Genomic DNA, 25963 nt, shown 5'->3' on the forward strand with positions numbered 1-25963 from the left:
ACCAACCTGCACGTCACACCTCCTCAACAGAGAGACTATATCCCAATTCAATTTCCTATTTATTTAATTTTTTAATTTTTTTCTTTCCAGTTTCTTTGGAGCAGCATTCAAGCAGGCTGGTGAGAAAACACGGTCAAGAGTGCGCCATGATTTCTTTGACCCAACAGGTAATGTTCAAAAAGGTCTCTTATTTTAGTTTAGCCCACTTTCTGCCCTGCATATTCTAATTAATTAAAAGAGTAGGCGAAAAGTAGAGAGAAAATTGTCAAAAATTTTACTTGGAAAATATTGAACTTGACACCAGTCAGTGTATTGACGTCAAAAGAGAGCAACGCATCGACTTTAGAAAACCAAGTTTCTACACACTTTGATTCACAATTAGAATTGGATTAGGACCACTAGGATAGTAGGGTTGTTGATAGTTTTCAAAGAACATTTTTATCCTTCAATTTTAGGTTAATGTTAAACTTTTTTCAGAAAATATAGAATTTTTTTACAAGTAATTTTGTCAAGAGGGAGGTGAAGAAAATACAATAGCCTAGCTTTTTGTGGTTTCAACGATTCAAACCATTTTGTGGTATTCTTTCCTTAGTCAGCTATCTTTGGACTCAAGTATTTCAAGTTCAAGCGATCAATAATTTTTGACATCCTTTTCAATTTTTCAATTTTAGTGATCGAAATCAAAACAGAAGATCGGAGTAAATTCTTTGACAATCTAGCAGCTCTCATGGCTTGAGAAATCCCTCAACAAATTTGTAAGTGTTATCGTCTTAATTATGTATGGATTCTTGAAGACTTGGTGATGGAAATTAATATGGTTCAATGATCAGGGTAGTTGGTTTAATATCTAACCTTTTGGATGTAGGTTTTGACAAGCCATAAATTAGACCCAACACTGTTAATATAAGAATAAGAAACTTTTTGAATATTATCTGGCATTGATTGAGATATTAAATGTGACTTGTATGATGGTGGAAATGTTGTTGATAATCTATGTTTTGATTGGATACAACTTCGTCGAAATGAGGAATCATTTAAAGGACAAATTTGGATTTGTTTGTAGGAAATTTATGAAGGAGAGTCTTGATTTCCTTATAAGGATTATGGGTTAAGAAACACTCTCTGTCATAAATCTTGAACCCTACACCCTTTGATCCGCCACCGGGTGAAGGAAGATGTGATGCTACCGCCCCTCTATGGTGGAAATGTTAATGATATCGCGCCCTGATTTTCGTTTGGTATTAAAAGAACTGAACCTTGAAGATGATGTGAACATTTTTACAGTTTTGAACCTTCTCAGCTGGCACACAACGTTGTTTCAACGTTCATTTAACATTATATGGACGTTGTGAACATTAATAAAGGTTGAAACAACCTTGTTTGCCAGCTGATGTATGATGGTGATGGAGAGAACACACGAATCTCGAGAATCTATTTCAAAGGTGTCAACAACGCAGTGAAGTGGTATTTTGAACAATAATGCTCGTTAGATGCATAAAAAAACTCTGACTCAATCCAATATTTGTTTCTGTTACAGTTCCAAATTGCAAAAGTTGGACAGACTGTCAACGAAGATCTTTCCTTAATCTAACTCAATCATATCATTCTCTGGGATTTGATAATGTAATTCTTAACTTGTTTACTTTTATGTCAACCTAACATTGACTTATGGGTAACCTAGGTTTAGCAACTTATTCTGTCCTCTTAAAATTTACCTCTTTTGTGCAAACACGTTATCCGAAAGAAAATTTGAGTATCGGAACTAGACACATAAGAGCCTTTAGCGTAAAAGATTGTTAAAAGAAAGGCGTTAATTTCTTGTAATACTTTGTTTAGCTTTATTATCAAATTATCCGTTGTTGTCGATAACGACTTACAATCTGTAAAGTTTCCTTTATCGACAACAAAGGATATTTTGCCAATAAAGCTAAATAAAGTATTACCAGACATCCAACAACATTCAAACCAATCTGCCATTAAGGCCCTAGAGTCAATGATGAGCTCTGTTTGTACTCTAGCAGAAAGTACAAGTATCTAATATGAAAGGAGAGTTTTTATCAATTTCATTAGATACCCCTTGTTAACCCTTTAAGTGTCACGGTCATTTTTTTTCTAAGTTTTTTAACGAAAATCGCTAGTTCAAACTTTAAAGGCTTATATCTCCGGATCTAAAAGGAGTTAGAAGCTCGTTCATAGTCCGTTGGATAGCTTAGAGTCTCCCCTTTTTCTTAGGCGCCGCCCGATTTAGGAAGGGCGGGGTGGGCGTCGGCTAAGGGGGGTAGAAAGGGAAATTATAGCGCTGCGTGGACCTGACTGGATGATAGAGAGGTGCCGGGTGGTAAAACTTCAAACTATTTCGCTAATTCACTAATTTTGTTTTTTTTTATGACTTTTTAGCTTAAAATCTCGCTGAAAAGACTCACTTTTGAATTTTTTTTTTTTTGCTTGGCCATGAAGCCCAATGCGATTCATACGAGTTAGACCAAAAATGACAATTTCTAACTCAAACTAAGAATTACAGGAGGGCTTCGCCCTCCTACATAGCCTATGTCTGATATATACGACATTGGCACTTTAAGGGTTAAAGATATCAAATGTAAATATTACTCTAAAAGTACCAAAAGAGTGCTAAGAAGAGGCAATTATTTAAAATATAACGTTTTTAAAATATCAGATACTGTGTAACACAATAATAATTTTAAATAAATATTGAAAAAAAAATACGATGTATTTTCAATTATTATTTTTTCGCACTGAAATTCTAACGAGAATGTTTTTACAGAAACCTGATTGTGCGATTCCCATTATGTTACAAATTTCCCATGTCGTGGCGGGTTTTAATCATACTCTTAGGTTCCTACTCTTAGGTTCCTAATAAACGCCCCCCCCCCCCCCCTGCTTGTTGATTTTTCGATTTTTTTCCAACTCTACCATATCTAATTCTACCATATTATGCAGCTCAAAAGTTTTCTTCCGAGTACCTCTTTTTTCGTCGTATAGTAGTTCCTTGTCCCTACCGTTTAAAGTGAAAGAAATTGGCATTTTATTTTTGATATAAAATTACTGTTTCGTGACTTTCTCTCTCACATTTCACTTTATTAGTAAAGTCATGTTTATTTATTGAAAACATGTTTAGGCTATGCCTAGGTTTATGAAGGCTATATTAAGTGATCAGAAGAAAAAATATCTACAAAATATCTTTTATCAAAGTGCATCGTACTCTTCGACGTTTAGCTAAAAGTATTGAAAAAACATGTTTAGGTTATGCCTATATTTGTGAAGGGCTATATATAAAGGATCAGAAGAAAAAATATATACAAAATATTTTTCATCAAAGTGTATCTTACGCTTCGACTTTTAGCTAAAAGTATTGAAAAAACATGTTTAGGATATGCTTAGATTCGTGATGGCTAAAAATAACCCATGAAAAGTAAAGAATGGGCGTGTGTTAAATTTGTTGTGAAAATTCATTATTTCTGTTGAATAAACCCACTGATCCAAACAAATTCTTTAAAACGAGATGTAAACATCAACATTACTAAAACAGTGGAGCAAAAGGCCTTCCTCCGACGCTTGTCAGAACCATATTCCGATTATTTGTTGGACCTACCCCGGTGGGGTGAAGGTCCTATAAATTCACCTCTGTCCGTTCGTCCGTCTGTCCGTTCGTTACCAGCTTTTCTCGAGATTGAATCATAGGAATCATTTGATTTTTGGTACAAAGGTGCAAAACGGTGATGGCCAAAATGTGACGGAGCCCGATTTTCGAAAAAAAAATTTTTTGGGCAAATTTGGGCCAAAAAACAGCTAAAAAACGGTTTTTTTGGAGTTTGTGAAAAATTGGATCATTAAATTTTTTTGATTTTTTGCATGAAAGTAGGGTACCATCATAGGTAAAAGATGGCTCAAGCAGATTTTTGCAAAAAAATTTATTTGGCTTAAAAAACGCATGTTTATCTATAAGAATCACTATTAATAAGCATACATCAATGTTCTTAGTCAAATTACTCAATTTTTTATGAGATAGAAGTTTTTTTTTGCTCATGAGGGCTTACTTTTGAAGAATATGTGTGTTTAGACATGAAATTTTGGTTGCTTGGTGTGTTTTTATAGAAAAACTGGCCAAGTTCAATATTTTTTTATAAGCACAATATCAATTACTTAGGTATTAGCTTTTCTCGAGATTGGCTTTTTCATTCTTTAAGACTTTTTGCACAAAGATGCATAACTATAAACCCTCGAATGTGATGGAGCCCAATTTTCGAAAAAAAAAATGTTTTTGGGCAAATTTGGGGCAAAAAACGGCTAAAAAACAGGTTTTTTGGACTTTGTGAAAAATTGGATCATTAACTTTTTCTGATTTTTTGCATGAAAGTAGGGTACCATCTTAGGTAAAAGATGGCTCAGGGAGATTTTTGCAAAAAGATTTGCTGGCTCAAAAAACGCATGTTTATCTATAAGAATCACTATTAATGTTTTTAGTCAAATTACTCAATTCTTTTACGAGATAGATGTTTTCTTTGCTCACGAGGGCTTACTTTTGAAGCATATGTCTGTTTAGACATGAAATTTTGGTTGCTTGGCGTGTTTTTATAGAAAAACTGGCCAAATTCGATATTTTTTTATAAGCACATTATCAATTACTTAGGTATTAGCTTTTCTCGAGATTAGCTCTTTCATTCTTTATGATTTTTTGCACAAAGATGCATAACTATAAACCCTCGAATGTGATGGAGCCCAATTTTCGAGAAAAAAAAATGTTTTTGGGCAAATTTGGGCCAAAAAACGGCTAAAAAAAGGGTTTTAAGGACTTTGTGAAATATTGGATCGTTGTTTTTTTCTGATTTTTTGCATGAAAGTAGGTAAAAGATGGGTCAAGCAGATTTTTGTAAAAAAATTTTTCAGTTCAAAAAACGCATTTTATCTAACGCACTAAATAGCATTCAAGTTTCTTAAAAACTCAAGTGCACTGCTGAAAGTTTCTACGTTATAAGAAACTCCATTTGTGTTTGAAATTGTTTAACGTTCAACGTAGATATCAATGTTTAAATGCATAACCATTTCCAGTATCACTTGTTTTTTATAACCATTGGCGCTTAGATCGAGAGATTACAAACGTTTGAGGGATGCTTATATCCTAAGAAAATTTTAGAGAATTTCCCGTAAAAATTCATTTGAAAAAAAAAAATTCGTATGGGGGTGGAGGGTGATCTACCTTTCGTTTTTAGTTTGTTGGATTGACACACAATATTGTCGGGAACAGGGTTTTTCATTTTATATCCTTTGGTTGGAATGAAAGCTCAAGGTAGTGTTTAGAATATGCTTAAATTTCTGCCGAGGATCTTTAAGAAATTGGGTGTTTTATATAGTCCACAAAGCCTTAAAACGTTCTCTTTCTTCACTTTCTTGTTTTAAATATTTTTTTGTTTTTACCATCAAAGCCTTATATGTTCTTATAAAGTTTGTTCTTATAAAAGGAAAAACGTGCACTGCTAAAGTATAAGACTCCATTTGTTTTACTACCATGTAGAAACCATGTCAGCGAGATTACAGCTATTCCGTTGAGAGACAAGTCCTAAAAAATTTTAATTTTGGAGGGAACTAATTTTGGCGAATGACAGTGTAAATCTGTTTTATTTTGCCTTATTTTGAGCAATTTTGATGAATTTCAGGGGTTATTCGACTTCGAAGGCCGAAATATCAAGAACAAGTTAAGAACATTTTTAGGCTTTGCAAGCTCACAAAATGCTGAAAATAAGAACAAAAAGTTAAGAACATCTGATGTCATAAAATGTTTTGGATGTTCTTATAAAAAAGCGTCAATCCGTCGTCATCAAGCAGTTTTTTTAGTCACTTTTTACCGGCGAATTTTGTAATGATAATGAGTAATTTTAATTTGTATTGCAGCGTTTTAAACAGGGGGGTTGGTACTAAAATTTCAGAGACATGACTTTTAGTGACGTGGTGGTATTACAAAAAAGGCCTTAAACATTTTAGTACCATGTGTACTAAAATCCCAAATTTTAGGAAATTAAACTATTGACTGACCAAATTTTAGGAAATTAAACTATTGACTGACCATTTTAGGCAAAATGAAAAAATAAAATAAAAACTCTCTATATAAGATTTAAATACGTCCCTATGTCACAAATTAAGCAAAAATTCTGTCCCCTGTGATAAAATACCTTTGAATTTCAGCCCCACTGGGGAATTGACTTTGATTTCATCCCCACTCAAAATTCCATGTGTAAAAATTACACTCCAAAACCATATCCCACTGGGTTTTTTCAATTTAATTGTTCTGCTTTTATATACTACGAAATAAAAAATGTTTTCGTATTTGAATGCTTTATTTTTTGTAAAGAACCATGGATAACTGGATAGAAAAGAAATATCAAGCTGTAAATTAGAGGTGAAAAATAACCAATCAATCTTTGCAATAACTAAAGTACAGCAGAGCAAAAGTGTCTTGACGAGTGTTTCTAAATCTTTATCTAGAATAGATAGAGATAGATCAGGTTCATTGACAGCTTAATTAACCAGAGTTGGCATTTTTTTGTAAGTCCAAAGACCAGCATTCTTCGAACCGAATTCCAAAATAAGCCTTATTTAGGTGGTCACTATGCTAAAATGTCAAAATAAATTTTAGTACATGTGTACTAAAATTCCTTTTTCAAAAATTAGGTGGGGGTATGTCAAAATCGTCAAAAAACCTTGTAGTACTCATATATGTCATGGATTCTAGTACCGACCCCCTCCCCCTGTTTTAAAGACATTTTCCAAGTCATTTACATTTAAATATATGTAGTGAGAGCGATGTCGTGACTTTTTCCGCATGTATGCATTCTCAGTTTAAAACAATATTTATGTAGTGACAATTACACACTTCCTACCTATTTAAGACTTTACATAACATCAAATATTAAAAAAAAATAACTTTGCTTGTAACTGCTTAGGTCAAACGCAAAAAAATTTGATGCGAATTTTCAGTGAAGAAAAATGGATCACAATCAAGGTAGGAAGGTAATCTTCGTAGTATGGAATTATTTTCGCCAACAGTTACGGAGAAAATCACCTTCCACGAAAATTAGCAGCCTTGAGGGAGGTGAAGATGTCAACTCTATGGTTGACTGTGTTGGGGTCTATACCTGTGTCTAGTTAACAAAAAGGGCACCTTAAGGGAAGAAATTTCGGTGGATGGCTGAAAACGTTTTTTCGTAGGGAATTTAGTCAGGGAAAAAGCTAATTTTGACGAGAATTTAATTTGGCGGATGACGGATTTTTAAATCCGAAATCAGAGTGGAAACATAAAAAGAAAAAAATTAGATTTGGTCCTATTGTTATATCATGCTAATATATGCAAAAAATGTTTTTCTTTTCCTCTTTCTGACCAATATTGCTCCACATCAGTGTCAATCCAATGTGAAAAAGCTTGTGAATTAAAATTGACGAGTAAGCAAACGATTTCACTCTTATTTAAAAACAAAAACTTTAACGACACGTTTTGATCTTCTCCATTTTTTAAGGGCAACTTAAATATTTTTCCGTCTGTTTCTCCATAGAGCCGTCAGTCAGTAATGACCCTCACCCAACGTTACTTGGTCAATTGACGACAGCTTTCATGATCGATTGGTACATGTTCCCTGCCAAAATTACTTACTTTCTCGCAAATGGCATAGATGGCGCTTTCAAACCTTATGCATTATCCTTCCTTGTCGGCGTCGGATTGAACAAAGCAGAAGCAGGTCTGGTGACAGGTCTTCGTCTTCTTGGGATGACTTTTGCTGGTCCTTTATGGGGCTTCATTACTGACAAACGACAAAATCATGTTCTGATTCTCATACTCATGGCCTTTAATGTCAATACTATGGGTAGGCGGTCAACCTTTGTTATCTATATGGATCGGTGATCAATGGACAAACACTTGCCCTGCACCTTTGGAAACAAACACCACAAGCAGTGGATCAGCCACACGCAACGAGGCCAATTCGACTATTAACTTCCGTTCAACTCGATTGATTATATTTCTATTTGTTAATATTTTGGCTTCATGTTTTGACGGGTGTATTATAACATTGGTGGATGCTGGTGTTGTAAAAAGAATACGTGCATCCCCGACTCCAAAAGAATTTGGTTGGAACCGTATGTTTGGAACCTTTGGTTTCTCCGCTGGTTCATTCCTTTCTGGTCTTGTTTCTGACATGTTTCCGTATACGGAACATGTGAATTGTTTCACTGGAGCTTATGTTGTTTTGAGTTGTTTTTTATTGGGATTAGTGGTAGTATGTCCATACCTGTTCAAATTACCAGAAAATAAAGTGAATCCATATGGTCACGAGATGCGTCCGCCTGCGCTGGACGTACAGCCGGAGGGTGGTTTTGATGATGTATTTTCAAACGAAGTGATAAAGCCGGAAACCAATAAATCTCTAACAGGTTTACTATTCAAAACATTGAAAAACGTTGAAATGATCATATTTCTTTCAACTGTTTTAATTGTAGGAACTCTTCAAGGTGTCCTCATTAGTTTTACTACGTTACGAATCAAGGAACTGAATGGTCCAACATCCTTGGCTGGTTTCGTTGTATCTATAGTCGCCCTATCGTCACTACCGTCTATGACACTTGCCTCAAGATTGATAAATTTTTTTAAAGGCTATTGGGGAACATTTTTCACATGCTGCACCATATATGCAATGTCTTTCATCACTATGGGTCATATTAAAAACCCGTGGCTGGCTATTCCGATTTGTACATTTGTTGGATTTGGAGTGGGGCTAATGATTGTAACTCCAGTATTATACATCAAATCAAACACAGACCCTAAAATTCATACAACAATGTTATCCATACGAACCACTACATTTTTCGGCTTTGGATATATAATTGCTAATATAGTTGGCGGACAGATCGTTAGTCGTTATGGTGGTTCGCAATTATTTTTCAGTTCGGGTCTACTGGCTGTTGGATGGAATTTTGTTCTATTGGTTGTGATTGGCGTTAAAGCTTTGAGGAGAAATGAAAGAGAAAATGTGACCTATGGACAAACTTTTTGAAAACCGTCTCGCTACTATGTACAGGGTGATCTAATAAACATGTCTGTTTTTCTTTTTATAACCCTAAGTAGTATAGGATAAATAGGAAGCGTGATTTCTTTAATTTAAAGTGGGAAATCTCTTTCTTAAAGGTTCTTAAGAAGCCCAAGAACAGGCTCAATAACCAGTCACTGTCGATAACAGTTGTTAACAGCTACTGTATTCTGAATTTACGTTTGTCATGGTCTGTTGTTTAGAATTTTCTTTCTTCTTTTCGAAAATTGGTAATCGGATTAATTTGACGTGACGTGACGCAAAAAAGGGACGATATTTCTTGGATTTGCTTTTGCGAATAAGCGATTTAACCAATATGGAATAGATTTAGTTTTGCAAATTAGCCGATAGTCAGTTGAAAATGACCTTGGAAGTATCGCTATTTCTCCTGCAAATTTACAGTGCTTTTTTTTAAGGCCGAAAATTGAGTACACTTTTATAAGAACCAGTATAGTTTTGCTAAGGCTGCTCCTATTTTTTTGTCACTTAAAGCCTCAAATTGTTCTTATCCTGTTCTTATTTATAGGATGTAATTGCGGTATCTTAGGCGTTATACCCAATTTTTACTACTTTGACCCTTAAATTTCTTGAAATTGAGTAATTTCAGGCTCAGCATTGTTCTTAAAAAGTTCTTGTTTTTTGGAGATTTTGAGCCTCATTGTTCTTATAGAATTGTTCTTTAAAGTGTAGTCCAAATATGCATGGAATGGGTGACGCTCTTTTCTGTCATGAGAACATTCGACTCCTACAATTTAACGCGATAAATAATTTTAGTAATTTTAGTCTTTCAAGGTTTTAGAATTGTTGTATAATTACATAATAATATTCCCTGTAAAGAGTTTTGTTTATAAAAATAGGTAAAATCAGCTTATAAACTACTAAACTGTAGTTTATAAAAAAACATGTTTTGGGTAATACTAATTTATGATGTTATGATCCTACAGTGGAACCTCCAATAGACGATATCGGATTTAGATAAATGCAATGCATTCTGGTTTTAGGGACTCTCAAAGGAATTATAATCTATTATAATTGATCTATCATAATTCCTTTGAGAGTCCCTAGAAACCAGAATGCATTGCATTTATATAAATCCGATATCGACTATTAGCGAACACCATCGAGGAGACAGGTTAAAGTGTCCGCTAAAAACAGGTGTCCGCCTTTTAGAGACTTTTTATTAATGAGGTCAAATTTCAGAATTATACCTTACAAAGGTGTCGCAAACCTAAAACTTTGATCTTAAATAATTTCTTCAGATTCAGAGTCACAAAAGGACACAACAAAATATCATTCAAGCGGTCTTTTTTTGTAAGAAAATGTCAAAAATGTTTTTAAAGTCTGACCCAGATTACAACGAAGCACAAACTCAAGTCTTGAAAAAAGTAATTTGCAATTTCAAAATAATTATTGCATGTTTTCATATTGAATGAAAAACTCTTTTCTTGTATTTCAATGGCATAATGCGGGCATTATTCAGTTTGACCCTGGAAGTCCGCTAATTGGAAGGAAAATGTTAGTTTTTGAATATTACGTAAAAAAGAAAGTATCCGCAAATTGGAGTATCCGTTAAATGACTGTCCGCCTTTCTAAAATTTTTTTATAAGGATTTGACCTTTAAGAATGTCCGCTAATTAGAGTTTCTACTGTACTTACAAATATTTCGGGCACAAGTGGGTCGTATTAATTAAGTACCCGTTAAAATGTATACATTTTGAACGCAAAGGTCCAGAAAAAAATATTATTCTTGTTCTAAATGTTATTACAGTATAAACCAAAAACTTCTTTCTAAGCTTGTGCTGTCATTTCTGTTTCGTCATTGCCTTTCTTTGTAATTAGATTATTCTGTTGCTTTTGTTGATTGCAGAATTTGATGAAAATTACGACCAATAGAACGATACTCCATGCTGTTGCCAACAGACCAAAGTACGTGAAAGTAGCCTGTCCACCGTACCGACTGAAGACTTGTCCACCAACGATATTTGCTACAATAAAGCCAACCCCGAAATACGTAGTATTCATAATCGATAGCATAGTGGTGTGAATTCGAGGGTCTGTATTCCTTTTGATGTACAAAACCTGTGTTACCAAGCCCAGACCGAAACCCAGGGTCTGCAACGTGTGGATCGGTATGGAAAGCCATGGGTTGCTTATGAATGCGAATGCTAGAAAACGAACGACGTAAGATAAGCAAGCTAGACAAAGAGCATTCCAAGGTCCTCTCAACAATTTGATCAACTTAGCAGCCAGGTACATGACGGGTGCGGCACAAAAAGCGGCGAAGCCAATCGTTAATCCCACGAGAGTGGTGGACCCATTCAGCTCTTTTATTCTCAAGGCTGTGAAGCCAATGTAGATACCTTGGAGTGTACCTAATACAAAGACTGTAAGAAGGAATAAGATCATCTCGAATTTTTTCAACGTTTGAAAAATGATTTCTTTTAAGGGCGTTTCGTCGACATCGACTTCGGGCACTTTCTCTATTGTATTGCTCTTGGATTCTTTAAAGGTTTTCAACTCGGAAGGTTCGGCAGCTTCATTTTCCTCAGTCGATTCTCTGAACAAGAAAGGACTTGCTATCGCTAAACCAATCAAGTACAAACTCAAAACCACAAACGCTCCAGTGAAACAGTTCACTTTGTCCGTATGCGGAAATACATCGGACAGCGATCCGGATAGAATGGAACCAACGGAAAATCCGATGGCTCCAAACATTCGATTCCATCCAAAATTCTTCTTCTTTGATGATTTGAGGATTCTTTTCACAACACCAGCATCCATCATGCTGACTAAACAACCGTCAAAGGCGGAAGCAAAGATATTGATAAACAGAAGAACAAGGAATCGCGTAGAACGAAAATCGATACTTGAATCGGATTGGTTGGTAGGAGATATTCCATTACTTGTTACGTTCACTTTCGTTTCAATAACAACTGGTGCAGGGCAAGTGTTTGTCGATTTATCTCCGATCACTAAAGACAACAAAGGTTGACCACCGACCAAAACTAATGACATAATCGTCATAATAATGACAATGAACACATGATTCTGTTGTTTGTCGGTTATGAAGCCCCATAAAGGACCAGCAAAAGTCATCCCAAGTAGACGAAGACCTGTCACAAGACCAGCTTCTGCTTTGTTCAATCCGACGCCAACGAGGAATGGTACCATGTATGGTTTGAAAGCGCCGTCTATTCCAACCGTCAGGAAGAAGCATATTTTGGCCGGTAACATGTACACATCCACTTTGAAAAGTTCTTTCAGTCGTTTGCCCGCCATCTCGTTTTTTTTTGTTTTTATGAATTGCAGCTGTAAAAGAAAAGGTTAAAAATTATAAGTATCCAATTTACATTTCGAAGTAGGCTTCTGCTCATCATCTAGCGAAAAGAGTTTATCTTTTAAAGGTCTGCGATTCGGACTAATCTTAAAGCTTAGTCACACAAGCTTCACGTTTCTGTCGGTCTTTGACATGTCAACCACCACATGCAAAAAAAACATAGAAATGTCATTACTCCGTCGCATATAAACTTGATTTCAATATCTTAATTTCTTTCTGCCCTTTTTTATAAAACGTTATTCAAAGTAAATCCTCTTACCAGATTGAAATGTGTTTCGTTGGGCTAACAGCTTAATGACAAATAGAATAACCAGAAGCATTTTTGTTTTTTAATATTTATATCTTACCAGATTAATCTAATTTATCGATTGTTCTGATTCTTTTAAACTATTTATTTTCATTATATAACATTTGTAAACTTATTCCTGAAGACAGCTGCAATATACTCAATATAGACCTTTTCATAAATTACTTCACGAACATCACTTGCCTGATTTTGAAATTATTGCCATGGTGATTAACTCCCAGCGGATTTTATTAAAATTACTTTCTATTCATGAAAAATCATTTAATGTCTCAAGGGACATAATCACCATGGTAATTGGCCAAAATATAATTTTTTTTTAAAGTAGGGTTTTCTGCTTTGAAAGTTGCACTTTAAAAAAACTGAGTCGAAAAAAGCTAACCTGAGATCAGATTGTGGTTGTTTTCTGCCCACCACGCTGAAGCTCTAAAGGGATGGGTTAATCCATAACAATCTGACGAATATGCAATCTCGGAATTGTAAGGACCGCGTTAGTCTAAAAGGACTGGGGATGACAACAAAGTTGCGTGATTGTGTTTATGAATAGTGCGCCGTATTAGTTTTTGACTTTCTGGCGCACAACAAGATTCTTGTTGTAAAATTTTCCGCGGGAGGACTATTCTTCTCAGATGTATAATTTTCAAGCGCCTTCAGAGGTTTGCCGTGCGCGTAAGAAAATTATAAACAGCTGTTATCAGGGTAATAAAAGCAGTTTGTAAACGTTAATCATTTACTTTTCTTTTATTCCAAACGCGCACAAAATACAAGCTTAGAAAATAGCCCCAGGAATCGCAGGCCTCGGGGCGGGATTTCAGAAATACAAACCCCACCCCGTGAATGACCATTTTACATCACGAGAAATCCCAGACCTGGGAAATTATCTTTTTCGGGCCAAAATCACCTCTGAAAATTAATCGAAATGTAATCGATGAAAATCTCAGAGACGATTCATTCCTTAAAGGATGAGAATCACATTAACAGCATTTCATACATTCTACCCAATATCTGGATTCCTAACATCTAGATAGAGAGGCGAAATGGAAATCAGAGTAATGAGTAATCTCATAAATTCAAGAGATAATTTACCTTACACCTATGGTAACATGGGCATTCACACCTTGTAAGGAAATTACACTTAATAATTATGGGTAATCAGAAGTTTTATTAGTACGAATATTGGAGAAAACACCGTCCACATTGCTGTCCAAATGATGGGAGAAGAATCTCTCGAAACGTAGCCAAACGTAAATCGCGTGATCCAAGCCACGATAAACTTCAGATGTTAAATGCAAATAACTTTAGAAGACTAGATGGTAAATCAGAAACATCGTAAATATAAACAAATCTTGCAGTCTTGATATCCATATAGTTTTAAAACAACAACAAAAATGAAGCGACTATTGTTCTGCTCGACTTTATCAGCAAATATTTTTTTGTAAATTGATCATTTTCAGACGAAATTGTTGCCACTCGAATACACCATCGACCGCAAAATGAAAAGCATAACCGCGCATTGCATTCTCCATATGATCTTTTTATAAGAACATCCAAAATTTTTGAAGCCTTTGGATGTTCTCGACTTTTTGAGTTTGAAGCTGAAAATTGTTCTAAACAAATTCTTATTTTCGCCATTTTGCGAATACCTTAAGGGGCTTTGACCATGTAGTCAGAAAATTTTGCAAGGGATTTACAAGATAAAACCAGGTTCCTTGACATTTTTAACAAGAAACAGTTTGGTATTTTATTCTGTCAAGAGTAATTAAGAATTTAATTACAAAAATGACGTTGTGAACTTTAAAAAGACGTTAATAAAATTTTATATTAGTATTACCCTCTTTTACAAAAAAAGCTAAGTTTCAACAGGTAATTAAGCTAATTAACCTTTTCCTTTCGAATTTATTTTAAATTGTCCGCAAAGAATTGAACTAAAGTCTGTCTCGAAATAATTTGCAGCTGGAGACAAAAATGACTGTAACTTTTGATAGAATTCGAATCAAGTTGCGATTTTGTGCTCGTTAAAAAGATATTCGTCAGTGGAATATTATGAAGTAAAAAATTTGAGAAAAAAAAGGAAAATGAAAATGAAAAATGAAGAAGAAAAAAATCAACTTCTTGTAGAAATGTGGTATAATGATCATTTTCACAGGAGTGACTCTTCAATCTTAGATCATCATCAGTGTGAAAAGATTTTTCAAAAATATTCATTCAATCAAAAGATATCAAACAAAGTTTATTGCTGGTTGATCGACAAAAGGCTGTTTTTTTGTCGTTTTTTACTACTTTATAGTGTTTGAGACAAAGAAGCTTTCCAGAAATCTTTTTTAGTTTGGTTAAAGATACCCCATCTAATGCAAAAATCTTTTCAAAATGTTTTTTCTTCGCCGTAAATAAGGTCTTCAAAGTTGAAATACTCTCCTTTGCAAAAGTCTTCATTTTATTCTTCATCAATTTTTTTCATTGCGATTTTATAATTATCAGATTCAGGAAAAGTTGGTCAAACAGAAAATGTATTGTATGCCATAGTTTTGTTGGTTACATCAGGCCTTGATCAGGCAGAAATCTATATTTTGTACTTGCCAGATATGAAAAAATTCACTATGGTTTAAGGGAAGAAATTTTAACGTGCGGGAATTTAATTTAGTGGATGGTGCAAAAATTTGGCGGATCGGTAATGGAAAATTTAATTTGGTGGAATATGAGTTTCAAGGCTCAGAATGAGGGTAAAAATGTTGAAAATACACCCGTTTGGGGCCCAAATAGTGAAAAATCGAACGAAATATGAAAAAACTTAAAATTGGCGGGCCAAAATTTCTTCCGTTAAGGTATTTTTTTAATATCGCGTGTTTTAGAGTTCTCAAAGCCTGAAAATGTTCTTAATTTGTTCTTTATATTTTGGCCATCGAAGTCTTATGTTCTTATATTCCTTATCGACCCTTTTTAAGCCGGCCCTTATTGGCCTTATTTTTGGGCTCGTGGCGTAATAAGGGCCGGCGTGAAAAGGGCCAAAATTTAGCAATTTTTACCTATAAGCGGCGTTAATTTTTGACCATTTTTTCTCAATTTAAAGGATTTTAGGGACGAGAAAAGGATGAAAACTGTCCATCTTTTTACTCTACCTAGATATATCCAAGCAAAACTTCACGAAAATCAATGATGGAATGGATAAACATTTTACAAAAAGCAAACAAACTATATTCATTTTTCAACAAAAACAATGTCAAAGTGAGCTACTCTTGTACCGAAAACGTCCGTTCTATTATAAACTCTCACAATAAAAAGATTTTATCGAAACCTGAAGACAATGACCAACTTTGCAACTGTCCGTCACAAAACAAATGCAAAACCAAATTCATTGTATATAAATGCGAAGTTACAGCACCTAACCATGAAAAGAAATCATACATTGGCCTTAGCGAAAGAGAATTCAAGCAGCGATATAATGAACACAAGCAATCTATCAACAACGCCAAGTACAAAAACAGTACAACCCTGTCTACGTATATTTGGACCTTCAAAGAAAATAATATTGTCCCGACGTTAAAATGGTCTATCCAAAAACGGGCCAAATCCTACTCTAACACTTCTAATAAAATGTGCCGCCTTTCGAAAGAATTGCTTAACAAAAGATCCGAAATCGTTTCTAAATGTCGTCACATGAAAAATTTATGTTCAAGCATTATAAAACAAAAGACTGGACATAGTTGCTCACATGGGAATCATAATTTTATTTTTTCTAATTACTCATTAATTTTTACGACTTGTCGATTCTAGCAATGTTTGAATTTTGAATTTTTTCAATAGCGCTTCGTCATGCAAACGTCATGATTATTACTTCTCTCATTTGACCGAAATTCAATCCCACAATCCTTTTCGTCTTAATTCAAAAGTCGTATAAGTTATTACTTGTTCTTTGTTATTGAGTGTAATTTGCGTGCAAGCGTAATAAACGCAAAGGGTGATGGGATTGAATTTCAGACAAACATAAAAATCAATGTCTATTTTTAGATTCGCGACGGTATGCTATTAGATCAAACTTGTATCATATGTAGCTGATGATTGTAAGCATGAAAATTTAAGTTGTTTTGCTCGCCATCTTGATTTTTGTATTTATGGATTTATAGCTGTAAAAGAAAAGGTCAATGATATTCAGTATGCAATTTATATTCTAAAGCTAAGTCTGCACAATGCACAAGATTCCCGTTTCAGTCACTAAAAGTCTTTACCATGTCAGCAATGTCAATTGAATTCTCCCCCACTAATTATTTTTTGAAAACTTTCCACACCGGGCATTTTTATTCCAACCTCCCCCCTCCCCACCGCTTATTAATTTTTTGAGATTTTTCCAACCACCCCTGCTTATTACACCCCCTCCCCCCACCCCGGCTATTAGGTACCCGAGAGTAATGCAAAAAAAACAAACAAGGAAATGTCATTTGTTCGTTTATAGTACAAGGCTTTCTTATACTATGTTCCGTCGCATATTAACTTGATTTCAATTTCTTTCTGCCCGTTTTAGTATTGATCATTGAGAGTATATGCTCAAAGTAAATCCTCTTACCAGATTACAGTAATTCAATTATCAAATGCTCTGAGACTTTTGAACTATTTATTTTTATGATATAACATAAGCCTGAAGACAGCCCCAGAGAAGTATGTGACCTCCTATGCAATCAGTAGCCTGGATATCTAGGCTGTAAAATATCATTATGATGGTTCTGCTAGTTACAACTTGGTCTACGTGGATGTCTGGTACGTGGTCGTGATAACTTTTTAGGCTTGCGTAATGGGCCATTTCATTTTATATCAATACAGGGGGTGGACGAACATTTCCAGGGGGTAAAAGACTGATTTTAGTTCGTCTACCCTCACATCAGGTATTAAGAGGATTTTTGCAAGGGTTCTTTTGCAAACATTGTCATTTTCCAGGAGGTATCCACACATTGCTTAAAATCTTATTTTGCCTTGAAAAGGTTCGTCCACCCCCCTGTATGGAATTTTAATGGAACAGCTTAATATATAGTTGAATAGACAAAAGTATGCCTTAATTTGCCCTGCCTCATATTGGAATGCAATCGCTTTTAGGAAGACCAGCCGGTAAACCATAACATCAAAAATGAAAATAATCAAATTATAATATACAAATAATTTTAAAATAAAAACGTGAAGCGGCTACTTAGGTTGAAGTTTTCATAATATTTTACGTGACTTCATCAGCAAATACTGTAGTTCTTTGTGAACTACCTTAAGGGAAGAAATTTTCGCGAGAAGAAATTTTCGCGGAAGAAATTTTCGCGGAATTTAATTTCGCGAATTTGGGTGTAATTCGCGAAATTAAATTCCGCGAAACACACCAAAATTGTTAAATCGCGAAATTAAATTCCGCGAAATTCGATTTTTTTTCTTCTTCTTTTATTTTGTTGTTTTTGACCAGGTATTACCAAAAAAATATGGGCACAATTGATTTTTAAGCATTATAACGTGTATTTCTTATCAAATATAAACAAATATAAATAACTCCGTGATGGTTAAAAGTTAATTTAAGTTGATAACTTCTTCTTAATCGCGAAATTAAATTCCGTGAAACTTTTGAAATCGGCTCATTCGCGAAATTAAATTCCGCGAAATTTGCCATTTTGAAACTCTGATTCGCGAAATTAAATTCCGCGAAAATTTCTTCTCGCGAAAATTTCTTCCCTTAAGGTAATCATTTTCGAATGCAATTGTTGCCACTCGAATATACCATCTTAATCAAAGGTAATGTTTGACCGCAAAAACAAAACCATAAACGCTAATCACCTATCAGGCTATAAATTGTAGGTTACTGAAAGTATAATGTGTACTTTACACTGGAAAGTTTTTTACGTACTGTACATTTAAACAAATGACCTCCATTAACTTTAGAAATATAAGGACGCATCTGAACCAGTGTAGCGTGGTGGGTCGACCAAGGCTGGGGAGGCGATTTTGTTGGGATTTTAGCGCCCCCTTTTAAAAAAATTGGGAACTCTGTAAAGATAATTGTAAGAATCGTGCACGGAATACCATCTTAACGGTATTTATGGTATGATAAATCGTGGTTAATTAATTGTTACTTTGATAAATGCCCATTCTAGTTTTAATATTTAGAAAACCCCCTTCTTACAGAAAATTATTATATTTATAAATTAAAAAAACAATTTATCATGTGATGCGTGATTTTGGGCTACAGTATTTTTCCACTATTTCTGGAATTTTTTGGATCGTGATGAGAGAAAAAACTTGGCGCAATGGGCTCTTCCAGAAAAAATCCGTTCATGGGGGTGGAGGATATATTATTTTTTTCATGAATTACCCCTGGACATTTTGATTTTTAACCCCCTGGACACGGGTTATACTCCTGGACAAACATCAAATCAACCCCGTGGACACAAAAAATTACCCCTGGACATTGGAATTTACCCCCTGGACATTGCAATTTTTTGGTATTTTTTCAATACCCCTGGACAATTCATCCTCCACCCCCCATGAACGGATTTTTTCTGGAAGAGCCCAATGCCATCCCACAGATATCTGTAAAGCCCGAAGGGCTATATAGGCAACTTTAAGCTTTCTCCAGCAAAAAAAAGTGAAGCAAAAATTTGACTTTTTAAATTTCGTGCCGATGGATAGGATCTAGCATTTTAAATGTTTTCGGAGCGCGAGATCAAAAAAAGTAGGCGGCAAACGCTATTTCACATCTCTTAAACCGGTGAAATTGCATATTTTAGTCACGTGACTTTGGTAGGAAATCCTTCCAAACCTAGACTTCACTTTTCGATAAAAGCCGCAAATCTAGCCCTTCGGGCTTTACAGATCTGTGTGCCATCCCTTACAATAGCATACGCACTGTGAAAAAATCCTGATTCTATTTATACGAGAGAACAAATGTATTTATGACTATCGGTACAAGTTTCGATCCCATTGGCAATGCTTCAAACTATTGAAAGTGTAACATATCTTACGTGGATGTTGCTTGTAACAAAAAAGAATGTAACATTTTATATATTTAAATCAGGCTATAGTTGCTGGAGAAATTTTGTGGTACAAAGTTTTCGTGAATCACGAAATTTTTTAGAGAAACTCGCAAAAATACACGCGAAAATTTAGTATCCGTTACATTATGTGTAACAGAATTTATTGAAATAAAATCCCTCGTTAATGATCTAATTGCTTTTTTTTTTTTTTTTTGGAAATTAAAAAATCGCTTAACTGATCAAAGAAATTCCACTTCAATAGGCCTTTTAATAAATTACGTCACGAACATCACTTGTCTCGTTTTAAAATTATTACCATCAGTTCGGCAAATTGCATAGATCCGCAACGTTGCAATATTTCGCAACGTTACGGTTTTTCGCAGCGTTTCCCCAGGGTTGCGCTGCTATTTTACGCAACGCTTCCGATTGAAGCTTGTGATTTTAAAAATTATGAGCGCCTACCAATTTTCTTCTAAACACATGCAAAATCAGGCAAAAACTTGCTTTCTTGAACAAAGTAGCGCTTTTTTGAACGAAGTAGCCTTACTGTCAAGAATGATTGTGAAAGATTGTCAGGTAGGAAATTAAAATGTCAGGGTGAAAAGTTCAGTCTTGCTCTATTCTGCAAAATGCACATTATTCTGGGACCCCGGTCCAGGCCCTGCGATGCCAATTTTGGTCCAAAGGCCAGAGCTGCGAAATTATGCCGCAGTAAAGCTGCGAAATTTCGCAATGTTGCGGAATATCACAACGCTAAAGATGCAGAGTTTCGCAGCGTTGCGGATCTATGCAATTTGCCGAACTGCCATGGTGATTAACTCCCAGCATATTTTATTAAAAATACCTTAATATTTAATGTCACAAGGGACATAATCACCATGGTAATTGTTTAAAAACGAAATTTATGAAAAGGCCTATCATTCTTAACTTCAGTAAGAGAGTTTTTGATTTGAGGACTTAGAATCAGTTACGTATTTTCCGGACACACTGTATTTTCAGTGGCAATTAACTCGTTTTATATTTTTATTGTTTTGATTGAAATTTAAGAGTTTTTTGAATTGAAGATACATCATCTTTGAAAGTAGTTGTCTCAGATTTAGCAGAAACAAAGTGTTTGGGTAAAAAGCTCCTTTCAAGATTTATCTTTTGAGAGACTCAAAATGGTCAAACCAGCGATCGTTAAAATATGAAGAAATTTAATTTGCCTTACTCGCCCTAGCTAGGGAATAGATTCAAAGCAGATTTTGATAACAAAAAAGTATTATTGATGACTTCTATAAAAGGTTGTTGCTGTTTTCACAGCATGCTATCAGTGGTCACCAGTTCTTTGATGATTTTGATAACAATTAAAAAAAATATTATTGACTTTGAGCTCAAAGTGGGTGTTTTTTCACTGAAACTGTCTGGCGAAAATCGATTAGCTGAAACAAAGAAAATTGATAGGAAAATATTACTGACTCCCAAAATAGTTGTCAAAGCGTTTACGACACTTTGAATTTGGAGGTGATTGCAGCATGGTTGACAAAATTTAATTGAAAGTATAAGTCAGTCGTTTTTATAAACAGTTCTCCAACAGTGGAGGCAGCTCTTTCCTTTTATGCAAAAACCAAACCATTTCACTGCTGATAAATGTTGATGCTCTGAATGCTATTTTATTGCAAACAATCTATTTTCGGTGTATCTTTGGTTTAATTGGTCATTAAGCCAAAAGAGCTCTACCCCTCTCTTGGAGAACAAAAGGTTTAATGACCAATTTTCGACGTTAAATCTGAAATCTTAGGTCGTGTTCAGACCTGAAAGTTTAAGTTTAAGGTTTAAATAGTACTTTGTTGATATGGGAATTCAATTATAATCACTTTTCTTTTGTCATCATCGATTGGCGATCTCGAGGAATCTCCTTTCCTAACTTGAAACCATGTCATCTTCTCTCTTGAGACGCTTTGAAACAAAAAAGATTTCAGGGAATCCCTCTGCAAAACACTAATTCGTGTTCGTTGAAGCAATTACTGCTAGAGATGCTCCGAGCGTCTTTAAGTCATAAATTTCACGTTCTTTTTTCTTCATTTACAAAAGGAGCATGCTTTTCACTTGCGAACTCTGATTTCGTCTATTCAGAAAACTGTAACGAAATCGTAAAAACTTTTTTTTAAAACCAGAGGGTGATTCCTTTTTAAACTTTGGTTTAACTAATGAGAAGCGTGCCGTTAAATACAAAAGGAATATAAAAGAAACATGTAGACCTAATTGCTTTAAACCTTGGTCTGAACACGACCTTAATCTGAGGCGATCAAAATGTTAAGCACGAATCTTCATTGCATATTTTTTACAACCCTTAGAAATTTATGAAAAGGACCGTTGATGAGAACCACTTATCTATCTAGCGTAGTGAAAAAGCACCCAGTATCATACAGGGTGTCCCTAATAAAAGTATCGAGTTTGAACATGCGATTGAGTAGAAAGTTTTAAGTGTGTATTCACAAAATTGTATTTTAAGCTCTCCCTCTTTTTTCTTTGTCATTACGTAACAATAAAAACATACTCTGCCTGTTTACAAATGCAACGAAATTACGATCATGAGAAAAACGCAACAATTAAAACATGTTTGTAAAGAATCGTATGTAAAACTATGAAAATGATAAAAATGGAATGTATGGAACAATAAAAAAGTAAAACTAGGCAGCGGTAGAATTGCTAAAAAACATCAATCACAAAGAAACACTAACTTTTAATTCCCGGAATAACTAATTTTTACTACCCCGAGAGAATTTGAATTTTTATCAATTTTGATTTTTAAAGACGTACATTTATGCAACAGGGGAATAGTAAAAAGGGCTATTGATTAATTTATACGTTGTAACTACCTTTTGTAATGAGCCTATGTGATGGAGAACGTTCTTATATTTTAGCGATAACACACACAAACTTTTTTACTCAATCGCATGTTCAAACTCGATACTTTTATTAGGGACACCCTGTATATGCAATCAAGTTTTTTAACAAATTTGTTTTTGACAAACTAAAACAGTATGGTTTCTTAATAAATACTTTATTAGCTTAGTGCCTGCTGATAAATGGTTCCTATTAGAGGATTGTCCACGTTGACTTAAAAATGTACTTTCCACGTGTGCGATGAAAAAATAATGGTATGGTTTGCTTGTGCGTTCTTTTTGCTTTCAAGAAAAAACGAGTCTATCAAAATACACAAAATTTTGCGGTTTGTAATTAAGGGTAAGAATTATAATAAATTTATTTCTCTTTTACAAGTATAAAATCGTAAAAAGGAAAAAAACGAGATGGCGGGCAAACGACTGAAAGAACTTTTCAAAGTAGATGTGTACATGTTACCTGCAAAAATATGCTTCTTCCTGACGGTTGGAATAGACGGCGCTTTCAAACCATACATGGTACCATTCCTCGTAGGCGTCGGATTGAACAAAGTAGAAGCTGGTCTGGTGACAGGTCTTCGTCTACTTGGGATGACTTTTGCTGGTCCTTTTTGGGGCATCATTACTGACAAACGACAGAATCATGTGTTTATTGTCATTCTTATGACCATTATGTCATTAGTTTTGGTTGGTGGTCAACCTTTGTTGTCTTTAGTGATCGGAGATAAATCGAGAAACACTTGCCCTGCACCAGATGTTATTAAAACGATAGCGAACATAACAAGTAATGGAATATCTCCTACCAACCAATCCGATTCAAGTATCGATTTTCGTTCTACGCGATTCCTTGTTCTTCTGTTTATCAATATCTTTGCTTCCGCCTTTGACGGTTGTTTAGTCAGCATGATGGATGCTGGTGTTTTGAAAAGAATCCTCAAATCATTTAAGAAGAAGAATTTTGGATGGAATCGAATGTTTGGAGCCATCGGATTTTCCGTTGGTTCCATTCTATCCGGATCCCTGTCCGATGTATTTCCGCATACGGACAAAGTGAACTGTTTTGCTGGAGCGTTTGTGGTTTTGAGTTTGTACTTGATTGGTTTAGCGATAGCGAGTCCTTTCTTGTTTAGATAATCGACTGGGGAAAATGAAGCTGCCGAACCTTCCGAGTTGAAAACCTTTAAAGAATCCAAGAGCAATACAATAGAGAAAGTGCCCGAAGTCGATGTCGACGAAACGCCCTTAAAAGAAATCGTTTTCCAAACGCTGAAAAAATTCGAGATGATCTTATTCCTGTTTACAGTTTTTGTATTAGGAACACTCCAAGGTGTTTATGTTGGGTTTACTGCTTTACGGATCAAAGAGGTTGATGGTTCAACTACACTAGTTGGTATAACTTTTGGTGTAGCCGCTTTTTGCGCTTCACTCTTCATGTTTCTGGCTGCTAAGTTGATTAAACTGTTAAGAGGACCTTGGAATGCCCTTTGTCTAGCTTGCTTAACTTACGTCGTTCGTTTTCTATCATTCGCATTCATAAGCAACCCATGGCTCTCCATACCGATCCACACGTTGCAGACTTTAGGGTATGGTCTCGGTTTAGTAACACAGGTTTTGTACATCAAAAGTAATACAGACCCTCGAATTCACACCACTATGCTATCGATTATGAATACTACGTGTTTCGGTGTTGGCTTTATTGCAGCAAATATCATAGGTGGACAAATGTTCAGCCGTTACGGTGGACAGGCTACTTTTAAATACTTCGGTCTGTTGGCAACAGCATGGAGTATCGTCCTATTGGTCGTAATTTTCATCAAACTATGTAATCAACAAAAGGATCAGGCTAATCTAACGACTAAGAGAAACAATGATAAAACAGAAATGCCAACACAAGCTTGAGAAATCCTGTTCATGGAGTGATTTGGTGTGAAATAATAAAAATATTTTTTTTTGGTTAAATTGTAAAAAATTTTACTTTTAGATGCTTAAAGATAAGAAGAATTAAAATTTTTGATGAGGACAAAGGGAATTCTGGGTGGGAGATAATTTTGTTATTTGATTTTATTCATTTTATGTGCCAATATATTTTTTTAATGTTTTTACAGGATATTATTCAATTTATAAAAAAGAATTCTTTCAGATAGTTACATATTTGTCCAATTTTGTTTAGCAAAACGCAAGAGCGCCTTTTTGATTTAAACAATCGTTTTCATGAGCACTGCATTCTTTTTCTTTTATAAGAACAATCAAAATCATCAAAAATAAGAACAATTTAGGAACAATGCTGAGCCCAAAATTACTCAATTGTAAGCAATTTAAGGGTCAAAGTGGTAAAAGTATTCTAAAATATTGAAAATAGCTCAATAACACCCTTTAAATAACCATTTGAGGCTGAAAGTGCCAAAAATAAGAACAGCTTTACGTAAGCTTTACAATTTAATTAGAAAAATACCTTATCTCCGAGCAGATTCTCATTACATCGCGCTAGTACGTGCTTAAAAAGCCATAGCTCCGACGACTTGGTCGACGAACTGCTTTGATCTTTTTCAATCTGATTTGGGTTGAATATTAAACAAGCCCCCCCCCCCAGCGGTAAGTCTGATCAAGATATCACGCAATTTTGAATCACGATCATGAAAACCAGAAAGAAATTTGAATAATTACGTATTCCTTTGAAAAAGTCCAAATCACGCATCACACGGTTAAAATCTTTCAAATCACGGATCAGGTCGGGTAAGCGTGGTACATGCGTATAACCCAGACAGTGAAAGCGACTGTCCCGCTTCGCGCCCAACAACAATTTTACAGACCAAAAAATTTTTGCAAAAAATAGTTGCATAGGACATGGAGGTATAAAGAAAAACAGGAGTTGAATATGTCGGTAATTGGTTGTTAAAGTCTTTTTATTTCTTTTATAAAATGTATCAAAAGAAATTCTAAGCTCACCCGATGAAATAAGACTTTTTAGTAGAACTCAAGTTTGCTCTGAACATTCTAATTATTAGTATTGAAGATTCTAGCCTTTTAGTATACGAAAATTAAATAAAACTTCGTCCACGCGAAACAAGTTTCTGTTCCATTTCGTTATCCGTTCAATTTTGTTTTGAAAAGATATTTTCTCAAGCCAGAAAATGAAAAGTCCTTTAAAAGCACACACGATTTCAGACTCAATGTGTAGACATAAAGTCGCTGGAGAATTTTGGAGGAAAGTATCAAGCAATAGAGTTCACCTTAAAGAAAACATTGATCAAAAAATCTTATCATTTGATGAAGGATTGCCAAGTTTACAGGTCTTTTTTTAGTCCAAATATTTTCTTACTCTGATGTTAGAAACAATGAATCTCGTCTCATTTAAT

At 34.8% G+C, this 25963-nt stretch overlaps 4 protein-coding genes across 5 annotated transcripts in view; 3 read left to right on the top strand and 1 right to left on the bottom strand.

The window, feature by feature from the left end:
• The window catches only part of LOC136814436 (cell division control protein 45 homolog), a 28258-nt gene extending 20628 nt beyond the window's left edge, over positions 1–7630 (top strand). Inside the window, exons 23-25 of one of the 2 annotated variants that reach the window (XM_067070991.1) lie at positions 91–167; positions 672–755; positions 7563–7630. In XM_067070991.1, coding sequence (XP_066927092.1) covers positions 91–167; positions 672–736 — 142 coding nt within the window. In that variant the 3' untranslated portion in view covers positions 737–755; positions 7563–7630. Of the gene's footprint in view, positions 1–90; positions 168–671; positions 1518–7562 lie in introns of those variants that run through there. The other variant, XM_067070985.1, reaches the window with a different exon arrangement.
• Positions 7631–10877: 3247 nt separating this feature from the next.
• LOC136814851 (maltose permease-like) lies at positions 10878–12368 on the bottom strand. The gene has a single exon (XM_067071282.1). It carries the CDS (start codon positions 12366–12368, stop codon positions 10878–10880), a length of 1491 nt encoding a protein of 496 aa, XP_066927383.1.
• Positions 12369–23015: 10647 nt separating this feature from the next.
• On the top strand, positions 23016–23741 carry LOC136814863 (major facilitator superfamily domain-containing protein 6-A-like). Its single transcript, XM_067071292.1, has one exon. The coding sequence runs from the start codon at positions 23016–23018 to the stop codon at positions 23739–23741; it is 726 nt and encodes a 241-aa protein (XP_066927393.1).
• A 147-nt stretch (positions 23742–23888) lies between these two features.
• On the top strand, positions 23889–24506 carry LOC136814875 (major facilitator superfamily domain-containing protein 6-like). The gene has a single exon (XM_067071303.1). It carries the CDS (start codon positions 23889–23891, stop codon positions 24504–24506), a length of 618 nt encoding a protein of 205 aa, XP_066927404.1.
• Positions 24507–25963: the final 1457 nt, after the last annotated feature.

Source organism: Clytia hemisphaerica, unplaced genomic scaffold (genome assembly GCF_902728285.1).
Source record: "Clytia hemisphaerica strain Z4C2 unplaced genomic scaffold, Clytia hemisphaerica genome assembly, whole genome shotgun sequence".
Lineage (NCBI taxonomy): Eukaryota > Metazoa > Cnidaria > Hydrozoa > Leptothecata > Clytiidae > Clytia > Clytia hemisphaerica.